General features: G+C 37.3%; 3 protein-coding genes across 7 annotated transcripts in view; all 3 read right to left on the bottom strand.

Moving 5' to 3' along the window:
• Positions 1–176: 176 nt before the first annotated feature.
• LOC306849217 (N-acylglucosamine 2-epimerase-like) lies at positions 177–5179 on the bottom strand. Of its 4 annotated transcripts, none has more exons than XM_079384100.1 (11): positions 5013–5179; positions 4090–4195; positions 3690–3739; positions 3475–3550; positions 2903–3081; positions 2433–2657; positions 2233–2314; positions 1864–2039; positions 1175–1306; positions 1001–1088; positions 177–732 (listed from the first exon to the last, which is right to left on the bottom strand). In XM_079384100.1, exons 2-11 carry the CDS (start codon positions 4103–4105, stop codon positions 656–658), a joined length of 1101 nt encoding a protein of 366 aa, XP_079240226.1. In that variant the 5' UTR covers positions 4106–4195; positions 5013–5179; the 3' UTR covers positions 177–655. The 4 variants fall into 4 exon arrangements, with proteins under 4 accessions (XP_079240226.1, XP_079240223.1, XP_079240224.1 ...); XM_079384097.1 differs by having other exon boundaries at positions 3690–3765; positions 5013–5145; XM_079384098.1 differs by having other exon boundaries at positions 3690–3765; positions 4974–5090.
• A 503-nt stretch (positions 5180–5682) lies between these two features.
• Positions 5683–9745, bottom strand: LOC306849345 (protein FAM107B-like). 2 transcript variants are annotated; one of them, XM_079384296.1, is made up of 5 exons: positions 9593–9745; positions 8847–9097; positions 8651–8762; positions 7041–7188; positions 5683–6241 (listed from the first exon to the last, which is right to left on the bottom strand). In XM_079384296.1, the coding sequence occupies exons 2-5, from the start codon at positions 9037–9039 to the stop codon at positions 6125–6127; spliced, it is 570 nt and encodes a 189-aa protein (XP_079240422.1). In that variant the 5' UTR covers positions 9040–9097; positions 9593–9745; the 3' UTR covers positions 5683–6124. The 2 variants fall into 2 exon arrangements, with proteins under 2 accessions (XP_079240422.1, XP_079240423.1); XM_079384297.1 differs by having other exon boundaries at positions 8651–8753.
• A 1082-nt stretch (positions 9746–10827) lies between these two features.
• Positions 10828–24229, bottom strand: part of LOC306849370 (protein bicaudal D homolog 2-like) — a 28582-nt gene continuing 15180 nt past the window's right edge. Inside the window, exons 6-10 of the mRNA XM_079384331.1 lie at positions 19855–20715; positions 17503–17682; positions 16097–16248; positions 13802–14135; positions 10828–12022 (exon numbers count right to left, since the gene is read on the bottom strand). Coding sequence (XP_079240457.1) covers positions 12017–12022; positions 13802–14135; positions 16097–16248; positions 17503–17682; positions 19855–20715 — 1533 coding nt within the window. The 3' untranslated portion in view covers positions 10828–12016. The remainder of the gene's footprint in view (positions 12023–13801; positions 14136–16096; positions 16249–17502; positions 17683–19854; positions 20716–24229) is intronic.

Raw genomic sequence — 24229 nt, 5'->3', positions numbered from 1 at the left:
AACTCGTAGCTTATCTGAAGTGAAAAGCTACGAGTTTATTTTCAAGTAGTGTGTTTTAGTTTCAGAGATCCTCTGTTAGCAGTGAGCATGACACTAGGAGCCGTCACATAGTGAGATTTACAAAAGTATCAGCTAAAGGACAAAAGTATCATAGTAAGGGAAGCCAAAACAAGGATAACTTCAGTAGACATGTCAACATTTATTCAGCACATTTGGAATGTATGCATCGGTTTTATACACTAATGCATAATTATATAAAAGAAATGTAAAAGATGGACCAAAAGAGGCACTCATAAGAGCAGCACAGTGATCATCAGAGGAGTGGTTTAAGGTTTAAGAACAGGTTTATAAACTCACATGGCTGAATAAAAATCAAGAAAACCTTTCCAAGACAATCAGCTAGCAAACACAGTACTGGTCATGGCTAGAAATACTTAAATCTTAACAAAACTCTGGTCCCTTTTTCATTTAAATGTTGGCTGAATGGCTTAAAAATGTATAATATGTGAACCCATAATATAAATGTAACCGTAATACTGTAAGACCCAATTAGAATAGTTAAAACTGTATGATTAATTTTATAATTGCATTTTTATGCAAACTGATCAGTTACACGTCCAGTCATATCTGAGTGATGGAGTGCAAAATGTCAAGTTCAAGAATCCTGCTTTTCAAGAAGACCGTCCAGAAGCTTCTCACACATGTAAAGACACCGAGGAACATGGAAGAAGCCTGGACAAATGTTGGAGAAAATTTTAAACTATTCAAATATATTAGAAAACAATTTAATACGTTATCATATTCACAATATTACTAAAATCTTTGACCCCTAACTTTTGAATGGTAGTGTAGCTTATAATTAATTGGGTCTGAAGGATACTCCGCTGCTCAAAAAAGGTATATTAATTTTGGATATGAATAATCACAACAAAAATCCACAGAAGATGAGCGCGGACCACGTTTGACAGTGGTTAAAAGCATTTTGGCCATAGCTACTCACCTTTGAAGGGTCCACCTTTGAAATCCAGCACAACCTCTCCCTGACTACTCAGATATCCAAACCACTCGCCATGTTCCTCATCAGAAAACTTGAGAAAAGAACAAAGAACATGATGGATCTGAACTTCTTGTCATTATACTGAAAGAGCCTTACCCCAAATGAAACGTCTCTTACATGTGTGAAGGTGTAGTCATAGATCTGCTTAAACCGGTCTAGTAGCACAGGCTCTTTGCTGTGACTGTAGGCCATCAGGTAAGCAATCAGAGCTTCACAGTGAGGCCACCACAACTTCATATTCCACTCTAACTGGAAGACATACATTAAAACATGTCACAAAGTGCAAGAGCAGAACCACAAAAAAAAGTTTTGGCTGAAAACCAAAATAAGTCAGCGGGTGCATTTCCACTTAATGTGGTCTGAGAGGAAATAACTCTCCATACCAGCAGGGGGCAGCAGTATGTATTCATTGTTCAACAAAGCAGCGACTGTTTACAATTTTGAATATAAATCATGTTGGATCACTTTGTCCATCCCGGTCAACCATGTCGTGAAATTATTGACATATTGGAAAGCTTGGGTAAGATGATGGTGTAAAATGGGAAGAGCCCTGCTGACCTCATTGTTTGCACACTTTCAGCACTTTTGTTTTTTCTTCTTGTGCACTGGTTTACTAAGCTGATCAGCCAATCAGAGTGATTTTTCTCTGAACACATGCTCAATCAGCCAAAAAGCTACAGATGGGGTCTGATTAGTGTCTATGGTGTGGAACTCGCACCAAAAACTTAGCTGGTAGCCTGTTCTCCAACTGGTGGCCTGTACTCATCTACATCAAATTTGACATTGAATCATGGATATAATCTGACCTGAGTTGGACAATGGCCGTCTACATCCAGGAAGTAGAAAAGGCCACCATGTTGTTTGTCCCATCCGGTGTGGAAGGGGATCTCCATGAACTTATCCACTGCTGTCTTCTGCAGCTGCACGTCTCCTTTTTTCAGTGCGTACTGCAGCAGGAACCAGCCAGCCTCCAGAGCGTGACCTAGAGAGAGATGCCACTGATAATAACGGATGCTGAATTTATATGGAAAGTAACAGTGAAGTTGGATTTACTCCAAGACTCTTTATGAGATGCAGATAAACAAGGGAACAAACTGATTAGAGAATTCATGAGGAGGCTTCATTCATGTTGTAATCAAGAAGTCATTGATCCTGTTTTTGAAATGATCTTTTACCAGGGTTCTGCAACCGCCCTTGACAGCCAGGAAGTTCCTTTCCATTCAATGTGACATTTTCCAAAATGGCTTTTCCATCTCTCTGAGATGAAAGAATTTAGTATAATGTATCATTTGGTATTTTCTTTTTTATGTGATACATTATAGACACATTTTAGGCTTAGTGTCACAGCACTGAAGTTTTTTTAATGTTGGCTCACCTGTATATGCTGCTGTATCCGTTCCACACACCATCCGCTCAGGTCTTTGTACTTTTCTGCAACATCAGTTCTACCCTCTGTCAGCTGATCTACCAGGCACAGGAGCATCATGGGAACTGCCATGCTGTTGATTGGGGGATCACCAGGAAGTTGAGGACGACCAAGATCTGATGAATCAGTCTGAACCCAGAATATCAACTGATCCATCATGCTCTCAGCATCTGCCTGTGGAGAACATGGACAAAACAAAACCTGACATCAACTATGAGATATATAAAATTATTTTAACATTTAAAGCAGAGGTGAGAAAACATTTAAATTATAAAAAAAACAAATACAGTTAAAAAATAAGTCACTGAAAGCTGCTCAGTTTTTAATTAAAAAAAGTATAGAGCATGTTCTGTATGCATTATTTCATTATTATTTAATCCATTTTAAGTTCTAGCTGAGATACTGACTAATAGTTTTACCTCCATCTCTTTGTCTTGTGTAATCCTGGACAGTTCATCCATGGCCATCACATAAAAACACTCGCTGAATATCGTCCTTTGAACCTTCACTGTTCGCCCATCTCTCGTCAAGGAGAAGGCACATTTCCCCGGGCCGCTGGAGGCCTGAACTCGAGCAAACTTTTGCAGAAATGCAGCACCTGAAAGTCGAGATACACTTTAACTTTTGAACAGGGTCAACTATTTTGACTTCTGAATTACTCTAGGCCATATGTCAACGTGTTTCATGTATTAGCTTTTTTTGGGACAGTACTAAATAAAAAAATAAAAAAGCCATTTTTATAAACATTTTGTTTTTGTAATTTCTGCAGATCCAGCTTCTGCATATAAATTTATCTCTTGCTCTCTCACCAAGGCTGCATTTATTTGGTCAGAAATACAGTAAAAACAATAATATTGTGAAATATTATTACAATTTAAAATAAGTTTTCTATTTTTAACTATAATTTATTCCTGTGATAAAGCTGAATTTTCAGCAGTCATTACTCAAATGAATGGATGGAAGAAAGCAACTGAGAAACTGAATCCCAAACCTGATTTAGCAGCTTCAAGAATCTCAGGTCTGTGAAATCTTTCCATTGTACGATACAGCCTGCTGTACATCCAGACCTAGTGGATATGTCAGACATCAGACACTCAATTTAACAGCTTTTATTGAAAAATTGAAAAAAATAAATTAAAACAATCATCAGCTAATGATTATTATATGAATAGAAAGAACACTAAAATGAAGAAAAAAATCTCTAACCTGTCTCCCTTGTAACCACACATATTTCAGCTCATCATAGACCTTCCCATCTTTTCCAAGGCAGTTAAAAAAACCACTTAAGTCAATAAAATGAAACATTTAACAGGGGCATTATATTTAATCCACGTTAAATCAATAAATTATTAAATTAAATTTAACACTTATAACTTGGCAAAGTACATATGCATTAAATAATTGCTCTTTTCAAAATATTTATAAAGTCTTGACTACTGTTTGAATGATGGGTGTCCCTCAGGGTTCAGTGTTGAGGACAATTTCAATGCTTCAGCATTTATGTTTGTTAACCATTCAGGGTTACAGAATAAAGTTAGATATTTAAAGAATTAGGCCTATAAGGAAATTCTGCTAAATCCATGTAATAAAATGTGAATCATTTCACCCGTGTTCCTTGTCATGGGAATATTTTAGCCAGAAATCCACGACTCTGTCCAGTTCAGTCCGGATTCTCTCTCGATACTGTTCCAGCAATGCTGCAGTCATTGTTCCTTAAAATTAAATTGACGGTTTAGGGTCATTCATGATGGCTGTTTTATAGTAGGACATAACAAAGTTTGAATATGAGGGTATTGCAGTAGTGTTCAAGTGATGTTAAAAACTGACCCTTGATCTGTGTCAGTGAATCAGTGTTTGTCCATATGTTAACTTTATATCTCTTCTGTCAGCTGTGTAACACACCTAACATGTTTGCATAATCAATAACTCAGCAATGCAAAGATGAATTCAGTTTAAGTCTTGTTAAGTTCCCCTAAATAAGCATTTATGAACCTGAAGCAGTGTGATGTTTTTTGATATGCTTTTATAAAGTTTTGACTACTGTTTGGATGATGGGTGTCCCTCAGGGTTCAGTGTTGAGGACTATTTCAATGCTTCAGCATTTATGTTTGTTAACCATTCAGGGTTAGAGAATAAACAGTATTAACACTAATATAACCGTGACAGTATTAAAACTAAACTTTTTTGGAAATAGCAACCACTGTCAGCCGTTCAGGTCATTTATTAAACAAGCTTTTGCTTACTGCTTCATCAACATGATCTGCTTGAACGAACTAAAAGCTTTTAGAGGTGAAGGCAACTCCAAGTGTTTGCTGACTCTCTACAAGAAGTTCATTTGCGGAACTGGTTTGCTAAATCTGTGCTAGGTGACGGTGACATTATTGTAAAAACTCTCTACATACTGTGTGCCCGTGGAACAACAAAACTTTACAAGAAAAACAAATCTTGCTTAGCATTTCCCTGCTTGCAAAACACTTTATGTACACTTACCTGCTTTTCCAGAAGAAATCCCCCCCTTATATACTTAACTGTTTTTAAAACGATCTTCTTTTTTAGTGACAGTGTAGAGAAAAGCGTCTTTAAATCGACTCTTCCTCAATTTTTGCAGAGACAGTGAAAAACGGCGCATCATATGACCTCCATCCAGACAGCTGCTCCTGTTTAATCTGCTTTCCTAAGATCATTCGCCAGCTCCTGCCCCTGCTCGTCCAATCACAGCGCAGGAGAACCGGCGAGGGCGTGTTCAGTGGGCTCATGTAAGCGTTACAATTGCGCAGCACGCTTTGATTTCGCAAATACTGCAACTGTATGATAACTGCGCAAACAGAGCGCCTTTTCACAATGGAACTGCTTTATTGTAAATGCAGATTGACTGATATTAGTTTTTTTTTCTGCTGCATACAAACAAAATCTTTACTTGTTCACAATTTCTGAAAGCTGACACTCAAACACCAGAAGCACACACCAAATCTGCAAAACCATACATTCATTCTAGGCCTTTGACTCAGGTTTCAATTTCATAAATCACGTTTTGCACAAAAATTAAGAGAAATTAATATTATGGCAAAGGTGTTTGCAAATGTTTGCGTGATATTTTGAATGCAGTGCTTCATTTTGCAAGAAATGTGAGGCATTTTGTATTTTGTATGCAATTCTTGGATTTGTGTGTAAAGTTTTGTTTTAAAAAAAGGCAAATTTTATCAATCAAAACCATGTTTATTTAATTCAATAAACAGTTCAATCTGGTTTGATTATTATATATTTTTTACAATAGGAGAGACATTAGAAATACTTTAACACCTATTACAAAAATTCACCACAGTAGCTCTTTACCCTGTTATTATTTTTACTACTACTAATAATTTAATTTCTCCTCCACTCTCAACAAAAAAAGTTAAACAAAATGACAGAATGATTTCAGCAGATTTTGTATAATTTTACAGTACAAGGCCTATGAGTAATTGTAGTTATTATAATATTTGTATTTTAAGATTACCATGGGTGTGTTTTTCAACATTATTGCAGAACACAATGTAAAGTAGTGAAATGTAACAGACTGTGAAAAAGGTTAATAAGAAAATAATGAATATACTGAAACCCCGTTTACTGTGTTTGCAAATGAAGCTAGTTTTTAGTCAGATTCAGGAGTGAAGGTTCTTCTGTAGAGCTGTATGGACTTTCCTCAGGTTCTGTCTCACTCGGACAAACTCCAAGAGCTGAACCTCCTCATGTAGCTTCTGCTCCTCCTCCTTCTCCTTCTGAGAAGCAACAAGACAAATCACAAAACACTTAGATAACTGATGAAAACCTTCAATTTGACCGTGGTAACTAAAATGTCCACCAACATGTCATTTGCTACAGTTACTGTTACTAAACATGTGGTAGCAAAATGACATTAAAGATGGTGAAAGCAGAGATCATTCGTATTAATTTATTATGATAACAGTAAAAAATTAAAAGTAGTAACTATGCTGGGAACTAGAGGTAACATGGCCAAGAATTAAGGAACATACAATAGCAATGTGAAAAAAAAATCAATACTACACATTTCACAATTATTGATGTTTTCCTTCTGGTTCAATCACGGCATTTGTTTGGTTAGTTTTCAGCACACAGACACACACACACACACAGGCACACACACACAGACACAGACACACACACACACACACACACACACAGACACACACACACACACACACACACACAGACACACACACAGACACACACATACACACATGTTGGTTTTTGTGGTTTATGGGGACTCTCCATAGGCGTAATGGTTTTTAAACTGAACAAACTGTGTGTGCTATTGCCCTACACCAACCCTACACCTAAACTTAGCCCTCACAAGAGACTTTGTGCATTTTTAGATTTTCAAAAAAACACCATTTAGTATGTTTTTTAAGCCTTTTGAATTACGGGGACATAGTGTCCTCATAAACCACCTTCATATTGTAATACCTCTGTCATACCCATGTCATTATACAAATTTGTGTCCTCATAAACCACATAAACATGCACACACACACACACACACTTGAGGAGGCTGCTGACCATGATCTCCTGATGTTTGTGCTGGCGTTCCAGCATAACCTGCTCCAGAGGACTCCTGCTCTGCTCTCCCTCCTCTCTCTGGGTCTGCTCTCTCTTCCTCTTCTCCAGAACCATCTGAAGCTCAGGCTTACAGCACCCCACCAGCCCTCTGTCCCGCCCAAAGAGCCCAAGCACAAACAACACATAAAAGTTACATTTTACCAGTTTTTTATATACTATAATAGTATTGAATTAGCTTTTTATTTCAGTTTTCATTTTATTTTATTTTTAAGTTTAGGTTTTTAATGAAAAAATTTTTTTTTTAATAGTTTGTTTTAGTTCATTTCAACAACATCCTGAAGGAGAAAATCTTATGCTTTTTTTTTTAGTTTTTGGTCCAGGAACCACATTCCTATCAAACATCCATGGACCAATCACTATCCCTAAAATCAGATTGAAAGATTGACAGGAATACTGAACCTACTTGGGGAAAAAAAAATTATTTCAAATATACAGCACAACAACTGGAGATAATGTATCTAGGTGAAATTTAGATTTGCATTATTGAGTTTAGCAAACACTTTTATCCAATAATCTAAAAATTACAATGAATTAAAATTGAGGAAAAGCTAAAATCATTTTTCTTGTGTTTTTGTATTATGTATTATGAATGTATTTTGACAAGGTATGGAGTGTCGAAAAACTTTTGTGTTCCCCAGAGAAACTCACAAAAACATTAAAATATTTTTTTTCCTCCTACGTTGTATTATTTCCATCACAAAACTTTTGAGAGGGAATTTTAAGTTTCTCAGGGGAATGTAAAAGCTTTTTTTTTTTTTTACAAAATGCAAAAGTTTTGCAATGAAATGTGAAGTTTTTTTAGGGAAATGCAAAACTTTTACATTTTGAGAATGTGAAGTTTCTAGGGTGAGCACAAAAGTTTTGCATCGGAATGCAAACACTGTGCGAAGGACCATGAAGTTTCTAAGGGAAACAAAAATTCTGCATCATAATGCTTGGGAACGAGAAGATTAGGGTGAATGCAAAAGATTGCAACAGAAAGCAAAAGTTTTGCGAGGGAACATGACGTTTCATGGGGCAACGCAAAGTTTTGTGGGGGAACAAATTAAATATTTTCTAGGGGGAATAAATTTAATTTCAATGCTTTTGCATTCCCCTAAGAAACTTTGTGTTTGCCCACAAAAGCATTAAATATACTTTTTCCTTCCACCTAATATTATTTTCAACATTGTGTTTATTTTTAAAAGTTTTTTAACCCATCACCAGGGGACTAAGGGGCTCCATTGACATCATGAGATTTGACTGTAATTTTTGAGCCCATATTTCTCTGCAGTACCAGGCAAACTGTTTTTCAGTAGTCTCATGGCGGTAGTGCCAGCAGGCCTATCATTACAGTGTCTGCCACAGTGTGGCCTGAGCGCAGGCTGCTGATAATACCAGAGGGTGTCCGATTGCAGCCTGTGTGTCCACACATGACTGCCTGACACAAAAGACCAGAGAGAGAGAACGAGGCATCATCAATATTTCAACAACCCACTTAAAAAAAGGTCAGCGATTTATTAAAGTCTCCATGACAGTATCTGATTTGGAGCATTTTGTGGTGATCTTACTTTTTGTGGGCCAGTAACAGCTCCTTGTGAAGCTCCTGATGGCTCCTCGAGGCTTTCACCGGGTTGTTCAGGTCCCAGGAGCCCTCGGTAAGATCACATTTATCTGCATTTTCTTAGACACAAAAGTTATTTCTGCAAGATTCTACAAGACACACTTTTCATGTCATGGTCTGTGAAAAACACCTGGACAACACACCTCGATTATTGCCATCATGATGCAAAGAACTACAATTAAAAGTGTCTGTGGACGTCTTTGTTCTGGCCTGTGTTGCTGCTGGTCTGCTGGAGCTGGAGACATGGTTGTCTCCTGCGATGCTGTTGGATAAGGCATTTTTGAGCTCTTGTTCGGACGGTCTAGTCAGGAGTGCTGGTGCAGCGGCCGATCTCATTGCACATGCAGGTATCAAGAAGAGCCCTCAGCCAAAGCTCCTGCTGCATGCTGGGAAACTGTGCGTTGGGGTCGTCAACGAAAGCAAAGAGAGTAACAAGAAGGGAGATATTAAGTTTCACCTAAGTGGGGATCTATAATTTATCAGCTGGTCAAATGCCTGCCCACTCAAATGATTTATGTGTCATTTCAAGCAAAATCAGAACAGATTGCTGACTGACAGATAAATGCATGCATACATTTTCATGCAAGTGGATAAAATGTATTATAAATTGACTAAAAATACATTTATATACTACAAACATCTGTATATAGGAATGGACACATAACAGTATTGTATTTAAAAGCATTAAAAGGATCATAATCAAAGTTTTGACAAAATAAAACACACCAAAATGCAATGATTAATTCATTTAGATGTTGATTCCAGTCTAGACATTTTGCAAACCTCATTATCCTGGTGTAATGACATTATTACAGAAATCACACTATGCTTCAAACGCAATATAGCGGATAGTCTACTATAAATATCACAAGCATAGCTCTGAACTCACCGAAAGTGCGTCACCACTCCATGAGCGAGGTCCTCTCTGAGCAGCAGTGAGTACCAGCTATCTATTTACCACACAACAGAGTACCAGCTATCTATTTACCACACAACAACACACGAGACACCACTTTATCTCGCGGTCCGTCAATGTGATTGTGAGGCGCACTTCACTTGAAGGCCGCTTGGGGGCAGTGATTGAACGACAAATCCAAATAACTCACGAGTGCGCAGAAAGACTCACGCATAATTTCTTCTTTATTACAAATATGTTACACATCAATAATGTGAATAGTTGGCTCTTTCTGAAAACTGCATTTTAAGTCGTGTACACTCATGAGATGAGGACTCCAGTTACATCAGCAGCCTAATAAAAGCTGTTTTATTTCGCCTCATGAATGCAGGTTTAGATCACATGACCAGCCAAAAAACGCGCTTTTGAATAAACTTATCAGGGCTGCAAATGGAGCCTTTAACATGAGCTTATCTGAATATCGGAGGTGTATTGAAGTATAGTATTCTTTAGTATGTCTGTAAAATTACTGCATTTACTCTGATACGTTGAGAGAGAACAAGCGGTGTAACAAGAGTCGTCAAACTGAGCTCGGGATCTTTTTACTTCTGGGTGTACTGACAAAAACCCCTCCGACTAAAGATGAGCAAATGTCAAACTAGAGGGCACAAAACCCTCAGAACAGAAATCTGACAATGGGAACTCTGAGGGAAGAGGAGCACTTGATGTGTGATGAATGGAGGAAACTGAAATCAAACAGGGCCACTGGTTATTGATCAATGTCAAAACTAACAGTAACAGTAGCTCTCAAAATCCACTTGAATGTGTTCAAATATCTAAAAATTGAAAACCTCTACAAATAAATCTACATTACTTTTAAATGCAAGATTAGTTTTAAGCACATAATAAAACACAGTATGGGTAGTAGATGATGGTAGAAAATTTGATAATTTAGGTTAATATTTTAAAAACAAATCACCATTTAATCATTTTTACCATCAACTTGCTGCAGGGTTATTATGAACTTGAACCATATATTTTCATGACTTAAATGAAACAAATAAACACAAAATGAAAACAAAACAAAAAAACTATTTTAGCTAGTTCCAAAGGCAACATTTCTCTTTTAGTTTAAATACATATATATATATATATATATATATATATATATATATAACTAATTATAACTACTCGACATTAAGTCATCCTCAATAAGGCAAACATAATATAACAAATACACTAACATTGAAATCTTTATTTTTTCAATACATATTCACAAACAAGATCTGATATTGCATGGAAATGACCATTCTGTAGGGCTGAACAATAAAATATAAAAGAAAATCAGGTTAAAAAAAACTAACAGAACAATAAAAATACAATAGGAAGCTTTTTTTCAATATGGAGATATCTTGAAAGACAGATGAAAGTGTTGACAGGCAGGTCGACACAACATCTTACAAATACACACACGGTTCTGACAAGAACAGTGAAATATTATTTTTAACAAAAGTCCATTGCCGGGAATGTAACATTATCTGTACATACGTGCATAAACAAAAGTCCATAATTACTCTTAAAAATAATCTAAACCCTTACCATCAATTCAATAAACAAAATATTAAACCGATTATCTACAAATGTTCACTCAAAACATCAGAGTATTAAGGCACAATTTTAAATCCCATTACAATTTTCCCTAGTCAATGTGTTCCCTTTGACATGAACACAACCACTTCAAGCTTAGCACTGTTCTATTTAAAAATAAATCACATTTGTCTAACATTGCTGTTGGTTAACTGTTGTAAGCAGAATAAACTGGCAGTTTGGTAATTGTATTTATTTTTGCATGAGCTAATTAGCAGCAAAAGTCTTTGTACCTATGCATAGTTGATTGTTCTGTTTACTGGTTGTATGTGTTTGTTAGTTTTTTTACTTCACTGTAACGGTCTTTAAAGGCCAGGGCAAGCTATTGTCAATAACCAATAGTAGAACTGCACAACTGGTCAGTTATACCAGAGGAATGTCCTCCATGATAGCTAAAAATTCAGCTTTTAATGGCTAAAACCAAAACAAGGTGTGCTTATCTATGGCTCGTATAAGAAACGGTCTGTCACAGCCAGTTATACTAAACAATACTGATCTCCAAGTGTTTTTGGTTTGGTACATGTGTTCATCTGATGGTATGAAAGGACTGTGTTCAGCTTTCAGTATCTTGAAGCTGAACGACTTGATTTTAGACAAACGGAAGACAACCATATGAAAAAACAGGTGAGAGAAGGAGTGGAAGGAGAGGCACGAGAGACATGACGAGAGATCCAATGAGGTGAGGAGAGGATGCTGGGACAGGGTGTTCATGAACTGGGCATGAACATGGTCCATGTGTACTGGAGCACAGAGGGAGACACAAGGAGGATTTCATCTCTGCAAAGACAGTGAGACACAGTAAGTCAAAAGTGTTCATTCATACAAATGCCAAATGCTGAGCTGATATTAGAGATGGGAGAGAATAAGATAACAAACAATGACAACAGACTGATTTAAACTATGAAGAAAACTATCACGGAGAAATAGTATGGCGGGAAGCTTAAACGAACGTCATGGGTTCGATACAAGCTCAATTACACACAAAAATGACAAAAGACAGATATTGCATCATAAACGCCCATTTCAAGTAATTTTCCACCAGCATGTTTCTTCAAAAAAAATTGTTTTTTGCATTATGTAAAAGTACCATATCATTTATATTAACGATTTTTTTAGTTGATCAATATTGGTTGATATTGCATATTCAAGTAACGCTCATTTAAAGTAAATCTTTAATAGAAATCTCAATGAATATCCATTTTCCTGCTTCACATCAGGTTCCTAAATTAACATGCAGCATTTAAAATGACAGATTTTTAGTTTTGTTTTATCCATTATCTTTTTAGACAAAATGTTAGTTTCGCCAATCATCATTTATTAGCTATGAATTAAAATAATTATTAAATAATTATAGACATTTTATTTTCCAATCTATTAGAATATCATATGATCATGTGACACTGAAGACTGGAATATTACATTTTAACAAAAAAAGGAACAATTTTTCAAATTGTAAAAATATTTCATAATATTACTGTCCTTGAGTGAGGCATCTTTTTTTTTTTTTTTATCTTACCGAACCTAAACTTTTGAACAACTGTATGTTAAAACCAGCAAATGGTAAAATGATAAAAAAAAAAAAAAAAGAATTGGTGTTTTTATAGCACTTTAATGAAATGCTCAACCAAGTGAGCAGAAACATCTAATTCTGAACCTCGCAATGTATGTTTTTTTACAATCACTTTATCAGAGTTGGTTGTAAATTTGTGTTACTTTATGTGATGGTCAACAAATGAGCAGTTATGTAGCTCAGTACTTCGTCTGGCGTGTGTAAGTGTGCGCTGACCTTTTCGCTGCATCAACACTTCTTTGCTGTTTTATGAGTTGATCTTGTTTCCCCTTAATCTCACGACTTGGATTAGATGCAATTTCCTCAACAAAATTATGACACGAGTTTGAATCGCTCGCTAACCTAGAGGATGCTTTTGTCCTACAGGAAGATTTCTGGTGTTTATCTGATGGACTGTGTGGAGTGGACTGATTGCTAGAAGATGTTACACTCGATGTTGCACGAGGGAAAAATTTTGATCGCGTCGTAGACGCTGTATTTGAACATGCAAAACGACTAAAAGAAGTTCCCTCATCAGATCGAGATTTAGAGATGTTAGACTGCTTTTTGAGAAACGCGCGTTCTGCATTAGACTTTTTGGACGGTTTTAAATCATTCTCCTGCATTGCAACTTTGCGTCTTTTCTCTGATCCATCAGTTCTACCTAATTGTGTATCAAGGGCTTCGACTGAACGTGAACCGCCTTTGCTCACAGGTGCAGATGTGCGACGCGTTTTAATAAATGTGTTACTGCGCAACGGCACTGACACGTTCAGTCTATTTCTCTGTGATTCCTTAACTTTGGGCTGTCGTGACTGGATAGCAAACGGTCCCAACCCTCCAGTAGAGTCATCTAACGAGCGAGACGAACCTGACCCGTAACTACGGACGAAAGTAGTGTCGCGCACAAACCCGACAGATGCTAAACTCTGCGTGGATTTAGAGGACTCGGGTTCATTTGAGGCAGAAAAAGACGAGCATGAGGAAGAAGAGGAGGGCGCTCTTACAGGGCTGCAGTGAAGGCTGCGTGAGAGCGCCCTCATGTGGTTGCTCATGTTCTGCGGGCCGGCAGGCACTAGCACCGGACTGGAGCGTGGACTGCTTCTCATGGGGCTCCGCGGGGCTCGGCCTGATTTGGAAAGATGCTTGGCCCGGGAGTGGCGCGGGCTGCCACCGTTACTGAGAGGGGACAGAGAGGCCTTCAGGTCCTCCAGCCGCTGGGTCAGTGCCAGCTTCTGCTGAATGGCCATGCGGAGGAGAGAGTTGAGCGTCTTTTTCTCATCCTCAGCGGCGGCGAGCTGTCTCTGCATCTCATCTAACTGAGTTACGTACTGGTCACATCTGTAAAAATGATAAGGATACAGGAAACAGGAATGGAGATACATATAAAATGAAATAACGAAAGAATAAAAGGGATTACTTTTTTCATAAACGCCCCTTAAAAAAAAAAACATTTTAGTTTTTATTAGAAACTGATGCAAGAATGTGTAGAATAGACTTTGTTGTCCTCGTGAGAGCGCTACACACACACACACACCAGACTGAAAGCCTTTGATGTTCAAACAATAAAAAGCTTCACTTCTGAATGTTGGAGTAAAAACAAAGAAACCAATAGGCCATTTGACCTTGATAACTAGTAATACTTGCAAAGGAAATCATCACCTAACCCTATTGCTTATACTTTGGGTTAGTGATTAGTATGAAACTTTGGTCTGTAACTTGTTAGGCAGTGATTGTGATACAGACATGACAGACCAACTGTATTTTATCTTTAAAATACAGTTTGTATGTCTTTGTTTTTCTTTTTAGTCTGGTGGTGGGAAAAGCGCATAATGTAAACAATAAAAAATTAAACAATTCCTTTCACATCAAAATGACCAAAACAAAGATATAGCAGTGAGCTCCTCTGACTTTGGCCAGTAACCAACTACCCATTGACTAGTGGTCTTTTTAAAACGGCTGAAGCTGATATATATCCCATTTAAATGTTTGTGGTCAGTTTTTTTAAGCAAATAGCAAGGATGCATTAAACTGATGAAAATGACAGAAAAGACAGTAAAATTGTACAATGTCACAAATGATTTCTATTTCAAATAAAGGTTGCTCTTGTAAACTTTCTATTAAAAAAATCCTGACAAAAAAAAAAAAAAAAAAATGCACCATTTCCACAAAAATATATTGTGTATGGTTTTAACATTCCTAACAATAAGAAATGTTTCTTGAGCAGCAAATTAGCATATTAGAAAGACTTCTGAAGGATCATGTGACTGAAGACTGGAGTAATGATGCAGAAAATTCAACTTTGATCACAGAATAAATTACATTTATTCTTTACATTTTATATAAAATCTATTAAATGGTTATTTTAAATTGTAATTATATTTCAGAATTATTACTGTTGTCCAATTCTTACTGAATTCTTACTGACCCCAAACTTTTCACAGATCATGCGTGCTATCACTTTATTTAAAGACAAGAAATAACATTTACTGAAATCATTAAATAATTGTGAAATGAATCAACTGATAAAAAGTGTTTCAAGTTATGTGGTTGGTTGAAATCTTAATAATCTGCATTTATTTCAGGTTAAATTATTCTAGATGAAATACCACACAAGTTTGTATAAATGTTCTAAGGAGGTCTAGATTTTTCCTTTTACAGTTACTTGACTGAAAATAGTATCCTCGCTACCACTGCCCTCTGTTCCCTTGACACTTGATCTATGACTTGAGCTCTGAGTGAGCTGCTCTCGTCTGCACACGGGATCAGAGAGCGTGCACGTTAATCAGCATGTGAGAGGAGCTCGTGAGAGACCGGGCCTTGAGATTATAATCTTATTATCTTGCTTTTAAAACAGGGTCATCACTGTCTAATCTCTGTGACTCTCTATCCAAACACCTCGCATATGTCTTTCTACAAATGTAAACATAAACAAACCCTGCCTGCATGTCTTTCACCACAGTTTATGACTAAAAAGTCTCTATAAATCCTTACATCACGTCAGCTGACGATTTATGTATTATCAGACAGCCCAAGACGACCTATCAGCAAAAATTATAACTGAAATTGATCGGTTGTTCCTCAATTGACAAGGAAAAGCTGGAACCGAGGAATCAACTTCTCCCATGAACTTATTTGCACTCTGCCCATAAATCACAAACAATTACAAACAATCAGTTCAACCTTAAAACCCCTAACATCACTCACTGGAAATGAGTTATGTGCTGTACGAACAATGACCTGAGAAACTCCCATGGCCTGTGAGCACACAAGAATTTGACGCCTGTGTAATCCCATCATACCTGCTTGCGAACATGACACGAAGGGTGGAGAAGGTGGCTGCATCCTCCCTCAGGGCCTTCAGTTCATTTCTCAGCTTCATCATAGTCTCTGTCACCATGCTCTTCTCAGTCTCGTACTTTGTCTTCAGGTTGGTTAAAGCCAACTCGGCCGTCTGGGAAAAAAATATTAAAGAAGTCATGTGATCTGATTTAGGGCCTCAAATATAGGCCTTATCCCTGCCCTGGCCCGAGACACACAGGCCCCAGCCCGGCCCTTGTCCGACAGCTTATCAGAATTCTTGGCCCGACTACGACCCGAGCCCGTCTTTTTTCAAGCTGCAATGCATGCTGGGAACTTGTGCAATATTGTTCAATGTAAAATTGTTTGTTCAGATGACTCAATTTGAAAAGTTGGGAGAACATTTGAATATGTTGTGAACAAATACTTGAGTATCTAAGTAAGGTAAGCAAAACAACTTTTGCTAGCGACATGTTTAGAATATTTTTGTTCAGTTCGCAAAACAAAATTAAACTGACTTCTCCTACTAAAAATACTTTGTTCAGGGTAGTTTTTTTTTACATTGGTTAGTAGACCTTTTCGAAAGTTGGATTTTTACATTGCTGCTTCTGCACCGCTTACGTACCGCACATGGACTGCATACGGAGTATGTGTGTGAACCAAGTGTAAAAGGCCCATCTCACATACAGCTCATGAAATCAGGCTTCTGCTGTGTGTAAGCTATTGTGCAACAATTGCACGATTGTCAAAACAAAAATGCAGTGCATGATCAAATGTTTAGGTGAGATAAATATATATTTGTAAAAATATCTAAAAAACGCCCTCCTCCACCCCTCAAATTAAAAAATCCTCTCTCACAAGAGAGGGGATTTAATTTGCAAAAACAAAATTCAGGCCCTGAATAAACGTCTAAAAATCTTGATTGTATCATCACTATAAATTCTACATGATAAAAAGAAGGCTTAAAAAAAGATTGGTATCGGTGATCGGATCGGCAGATACTGCTTTCTGTGATCGGTCTCAAATCCTGATCGGAGCACCCCTACTACAATTTGCAAACAATTCAAACAATTTGCAATAAACTAGCCAACCTATATTTGGCCATCAAGAGTATCAGCAATGGTCATTAATGATTCCTGCTTGAAGATTTTAGAATCTCCTCTGAAACCTACTGACATCCTTGTCAACGACAATGTACATTTTCTTTTAACATAATTCCAACAAGTGTCTACTGCTTTAATTGAATGCAATTGAAGCAGTTAACCATCACAACTGGCTACTATATTGATAGTTATAAAACTGAAAAGCAGGGTTTAAAATATAAAATTCATTTATTTTTATTATACCTTTAATTACATTTTTACTACTCAAGTGTGCATTCAATAGCTTACATATCTAACAACTGTACCTGTTTATTGGCCTTTAGGACAGTTCTGAGCGTGGCTATCTGCTCTCTCTTGGTGCTCAGGAGGGACTTCAATTTTAACACTTCCTCAATCAGTGCCTCTGTGTCACGGTCCGATTCAAAGCTCCCTCCTGCTGCTGGAGAGGACAACATGTTACGCTGTCTGCACAGGTCCACCGCCACCTGGAAAGGTTTCAAAAACAAGTAAAAATGTATTTATACAGCACATTCAAACAAGGTCATGGTGACTAAAGTGCTAGACAAAGTGAATTACAACAATATAAAATGCATGACATGCATAGTATAAAAACAAAAACATTATGCCAAAATGCCAATAAAGCAAAACCTTAGATTTAGACATTGATATTGCCATGATTTATTTAACAATATTTTGTTTTCTTGGATTGACTAAAAGCAAAAGTGATCTGAATTTTGTTAAAAACGGATTCAGGCATCCTAAGGCAGCCTGGTCTAATCGGTTCATATTTTTTATGCTTTACCTCCCCCCAAAAAAGCTGCTTAAAGTCTTAAATGAATGTTCCAATGATGAGCTATAAGTTTATTCAGCTGTCTTTATTTAAAGAGCATTTGAGGATACATTAAAATTAGGGGTGCTCCGATTGATCGGGTACCGATCATTACCGGCCGATAATCGCTTCGGGATGTTTGATCAGCGTCTCTAAAAAGGCCGATCTCAAAAAAACGATCTCTAGCCGATGACGTGCGTGCCATGAGAGGTTTGGCATGACATGCAGCAGCACCGTCTCAGTCTCTGTCTGGCGCAGGTGAATTATAAGTCTGCATTATAAGCGAGCTGCAGGCTGCATAGTTGACACAGGAATTGTCACTTGCACAATAGAGGCAGTGTTGCATCGTTGCTAAAGTTTATAAATTGCTTTTCTTGTTAATTCTTGCCAGTGTTTAACCATTCAGCGCTCACTCGCTCTCCTGGAGACCGTGCGCTCATGCACACTCACAGCGCACATGCATAATGCCAGATTCACATTACTCTGTCTGCAGTGCGTATAGTGCGTTTTTTCCCGCTCATCATGTTAACGGATCAGAGTGTTAACACTGAACGCAACGAAGCGTCTGCAGCAGTGCAGAGATCGTTTCCGCACCGAGTCCATCTTTGCTGTACCGTACACACTGAATTAAAGTGACTGCATTGTTTGCGGTAAATATGCACATGGAGTGACACGAAAATGTAGTAATTACATTATAAATGCATATAATTAAAGTTATTGTGTTTCAGAATCATATGTGGCTTTTTGGCTAGGTTTAAAGGAAAAAAGCACTTTTAGATAAACATGGCAATAATAGATGGCACTCATGGATGTATGGAAAGCAAAGTTCTTTATAAACCGCAGGATTGCTTGTAATAAAGATTTAAATGTTAATGACTGGCAGAAACAGACAGCTCTACTGAATTTTAAGTTAATTTAGAATGTTTGTGATAACATAAGAAAAGTAGTTTAAATATTTTGCCATTTGCTTGAGCAACTTAATATATAAATCTAGAAGTAGCCTAAATGCAAAAGTAAAAAGCATTGAATAATGTGTTTCTTATATTTACTGCATTTAAGCACATCTATAAAGATTGAATTAATGTAAAAAAAAATAAAAAATAAGATCACAATGAAAAAGCATTTTCAGTAACAATGTTTGGATTTGAAATCAAAATAATGGATAAATGTTGTGTTTGTGGTAAACAGATGGCTCAGTAGTGGACTCCATGTGTGATATCAGGCTTGTGCTGTGTGCAAGCTTTTCTGCAACAATTGCACAATTGTAAAAACAAAAATGCACTGGATGATCAAACATTTAGGTGAGAGAAATGTATATTTTTGAAAAATGTCTCAAAAATGCCCCCCACATTAAAAAATACTCTCTCACAAGAGTCAATTAAGAGGGGAATTCCCCCCACTTTCAAAAATGAAATTCAGGCACTGAATAAATATCTAAAAATACTGATTGGAGTATCACTATAAATAATTATACACGATAAAAAGATGGCTTTAAACAGATCGTATTGGTGATCGGATCGGCAGATACTGCTTTCTGTGATCGGCAATCAGTGATCGGCCTCAAAAAGCCTGATCGGAGCACCCCTAATTAAAACGAAAATTGTTGTGTCTACATTTCCTTGTATTACCTTTTGATTTTAACTACCATAAAGAGCTGAGACAAAGGTTGGAAATTAGGAACTCAAAACAGTCCAAAATGCCCCCCAAATTCAAGATAAGGGAGCAATTAAACCAAAATCTAAGCCTCTAGGATTAAAGTGAGGTGGCAAAATAAATTAAAAGTGAATAAGAAGTGACCGAAGTGTTTCGGACCCTGGTTCAGACATACCTGTAAATGTTTAATCTGGCAGCGTATGACAGCTACCAGATTACGCACATTGGTTGGGTCCCTGAAATCTAGTGTAGGAGACCCTGGACAACTTCCACAGCTAGATGATGTGTCTCCGCTTCCTCTACTGCCCAGGTCCAACACTTCACCCGACCGCCTGTGCCTGCGGAGGGATCCGCGATAGTGGTGCGGCTGCGAATGGTTGTGCGTTCTCCCTGCTTGTGCTCCTTCACGATAGTAATCCAGTGTAACGCGACTGGGCGTGAGGTTGTTACAAACACACACATGATGGTAAAGGTTGGCAAGCTCCTCAGAGAAGGCTAGAAGCTCCTCCTGAGCAGCACTGAGGTGGCATTCAGAGTCAGTGGCGACCTGTCGCGTGGCACCAATTTCCCGTTCCAATTGTCCTATTCGCTCCTGGTCCTGTCGGCTATCAGCAATACACAGTCGTATTTTATCAGCGAGTTTCTGTGCCTCACCCCTCCAGCGTTCTTTCTCCTGCTTGTAGAGCTCCTCCAGGGCTTTGGAGCGTTCGCCAGCCTCTTTCAGCTCCTCATGCAGACGCATAAGCTCCTCATTTGCCTCTTGCATGCGGCACTCTAGTACCTCTGTGCTTTTTGCATCCACTTCATAGTAGCTGATGGCATTTTCGGCTTCTTGGTTCTGAAGAGACCTAGGAGACAGACTCATTCCATTCTCTCGTTCAGCAGGCCTTTTCAAGGCAGTACTCTGAAGGGTCTCCAAACGTTGGGTCAGCTGTTCCATCTTCACCTGTTGCTCAATGAGAGCATCTTTAGACTGAGATAACTGCTGATGGAGGTCATGCACAGTGCTGCTCAGTGTGGCTTTCTCTCTCTCCACCTTGACATGGATACACAAACAATATGGGCTCTTAAAAACAAGTATCATGAAGATTTATTCCGATTGACTAATGCTATCCAAGTCTTTTCGATAAACAACAACACTCGAGAAAAACTTACTCAAGACACTAGAACTAAACAGTCTCTTAAGGATGGACTACTTTAGAAAGATTTATGCTAATTAAAGGGCTTAATTTCATTCACAATTATTTTTTAGGTTTTAGTAAGAGTACCAGATTATGAAAATCACAGCATATTGAGTAAAACCCAGTATCTTTTCCCACTCCCGTTCTCTCTCTCCCCAAACTTTCCTATACAACAAGGACAGAAAAAAAAACTACTTAAAAATAAATAAATGAAAATCATTTTCTATACATTTTAAAAAGAAAAAAGAAATCTGGACTATCTGGGTGAGTGAAAAACACTTGTTTCTTAGTAACTGACTTCATGGTACAGTACATCTGAGCAGGAAGTGGTATGAAACAGGAAGTAGTATTCATCTGTCAGATGATGGTTTCATGCAGTTAAAAATGAGAAACTCCTCATGACAATTTTACAGGCATTTACATCACAGGGTTTGAATTAGGGATGTGCGCTACGACTAATTTGCTAAAAGCTAGAAACCCCCCAAAAAAATGGCAACAAAAAAAAAGTGCGTGTGTCTATATAACAGCCTACACTTGAAATACTTAAATCTTTGAATCACACTGTCAAATCCCTCAATTAATTCTGCTAAAAATAGGTCATGATTATGCTTGCCTCGCGTTATCATCATTTAATATTAGGCGGTCGTTAAACAGAAAAAAATAAAGAGCATACACTCAACAGAGTCCTGCACGGCCCTCAAATTTAGGCCCTAGCCCGGCCCTGGCCCGTGACGCACAGGCTAGGCCCGGCCGACGTCCGACAGCTTATCAGAATTTCCGACCCGAGCCCTTTTTTCCCCTTCTCCTAAAACAGTTTATGCTACCGTTTCGGCTATTAAAATAGTTCCGTTTTGTGTGTAATGGCAAAATTATTATATATATATATATATATATATATATATATATTTTTTTTTTTTTTATTAAGTTAAATTTAGAAAAACGTTGGGAGCATTCTTGTTCATTAAATAGCCTATAAGTTTATTTTTTTTTTTTTTAAGTAACGACCAAGCGGCCAGCGGCATGAGCTGATCATAGCTGATCATCACGACTTGCCTAAAATAAAATCTATAGATATACTAAAACAGTTCAAGTATATAATATGTTTAAACGTTAAACCTGCTATAATAATAATAATAATAATAATAATAATAATGTGCGCTAGCCTATATGTACAGTAAGTTTGTGCGGAGAGTGGAAGCTAAAGCGCGCTCTGCAGGACATGGAGGCACCAGCAAACACTTGGATTGCTTTCAGTGGAAACAAATTAAAATAGCCTACGCCGTCATTTTTTGTTTGTTTGTTTGTTTTTTTGATAAAGGTAAGAATAATACATCATTCAGACCTGTAAAGGGTCTACTTGTATTTGTGTGCACTCACAATACCAACAAAAGGTAGTTCTTTTATAAAACAAAGAAAGCAAACATGATGCGCTTTCTGCAGTCTCGTCTTGAACAGGAGCGCTTCATAAAAATGAACCGAAGCTGAGCGAATACATGCCTCACAGACATGATAAATATATCTATAGAAAGCTTTAAATTATCACTTAACGAAATAAAAAATTGAAAACAAAAACTCTTATTATAATCTTAATCATAATCAATAAAGATGCATTTCTCTCTAAAGGCGCGTCTAATGAGGAGACGGTGAGTCAGGATCAGCAACTTCATCCTTGCGACACGGACTCAGAAAACATTAGTTTATTAGTAAATAGTTCAAATATCTCCTTACTATTTCCCGCAGACACATTCATGGTTATGTTTGCTGGGGGTTTGCAGCAAGCTTTAGCCTATTGCGTGCATTTGAACGCAGAACTATTCCACTGCGCTGAAGTCACCTGCTGCTGCTGGACACTAAACACCATCGAGCTGCTCTCAGTCGTGTGGTCTCCTGTTGTTTCCACCAGTGCGGTGATTTCTTTTTCATCACTAATCGATAGATGTCTACAATATAAAAATAATTTTGCAGGGCTCTAACACTCAACATAAACCGGTGCATAGCTTATTTATTCAGATCGGCTGGAGCAATGCAGAAATGGAAAATCAATCAATAGACTGACAGAATTCTTCATTTTCATATAAAGTTAGCCAACATATAAAAACAAAAGTAAAAAAAAAATAGGAACGTTTATCAAGGAATAGCATTAAAATGGCTTTAAAAAATTTACTTCATGTTGGCTATATTGTCTAAAAACAAAAGAATGCTAGTTTTACTTACTCAGACCATGCACATTTGTTAACGTGGTCTGGCGAAAGACTGGACTAGATGATTCTGCACTTGAAAAAAAACAAAAAAAACTCGCTCGGCAGGAACTGAAGTCACAGGCACGCAGAGAGTTTCGAAAAGAGCCTGGAAATCCCGCAGCACCACCGAAGTGGGTCTTCGTTTAGAAGAATAGATCGCGTGCATGGGATCACGGACCGCAGCGACGTATGAAAGATTGACATGGCTTTGGCTAGCCTCCAAGCTAACGCATAGGTCTTTCGTGTGGTCATTCTAAGATCGCCGCAACTGACGTGAAGACAAGGCATGAGAGGTCTGAGGTAAAAATGTAGTTTCTGCCCAGATATGCTTTTAAAAATATTTAAATATTTTGATATGTATTATTTTTCAAAAGTTTTATTTTAACTTATTTAAAATGTTTTAAATGTAACGTTAAAATGATGGTAATTTGAATGATAAAATGTTTTTTTGGGGGGTTTTTTTTCTCTCGTGTAATCGACTATTGTTTTCAGTGTCGACTAGTAGGAGCTGTACTGTTTAGTCGACTAGTCCCGCACATCCCTAGTTTGAATCTTTTAATCTTTGGTCTGAGATTAGATCTGAAGAGATGAACATTAGCCAATATGAACCTCACTTGCTCCCCTGATTTATAAACATTCTCAAGAATAATGAAACCAATGTCATGCTGATGGATGTACATTTCTGAGAACTTTGTTATATTATATATATATATATATATATATATATATATATATATATATATATATATATATATATATATATATATATATATATATATATATATATATATATATATATATATATATATATATTTATTTATTTAATATATTTATTTATTTATATTTATTTGTAGAAAGTTATTTTAGACAGTTTTATTTTTTTTTTATTCCCAGGTACTGTATATGTAGTCAATCTTTTACAAAAGCAATAAACGCAATGATGTCATGATTTACAATAATTTTAGAACAGCTAAGGGGGTTTTAAGGTCTCCGCTCCTAACAACATCCCTTAACTGTTCCAAATTAAATTCATTGTAAAGTACCGATTCATGGGGCCTATTGCTATACTACAGGTTGGCAGAGGTGGCCGAGTGTAGAATTTGCAATGCACCATTGTGCCCATCTATTG

This window comes from Barbus barbus (assembly GCF_936440315.1).
Source record: "Barbus barbus genome assembly, chromosome: 29".
In the NCBI taxonomy this organism is placed as follows: Eukaryota; Metazoa; Chordata; class Actinopteri; order Cypriniformes; family Cyprinidae; genus Barbus; species Barbus barbus.
This window is presented reverse-complemented; position numbering and strand designations above follow the sequence as displayed.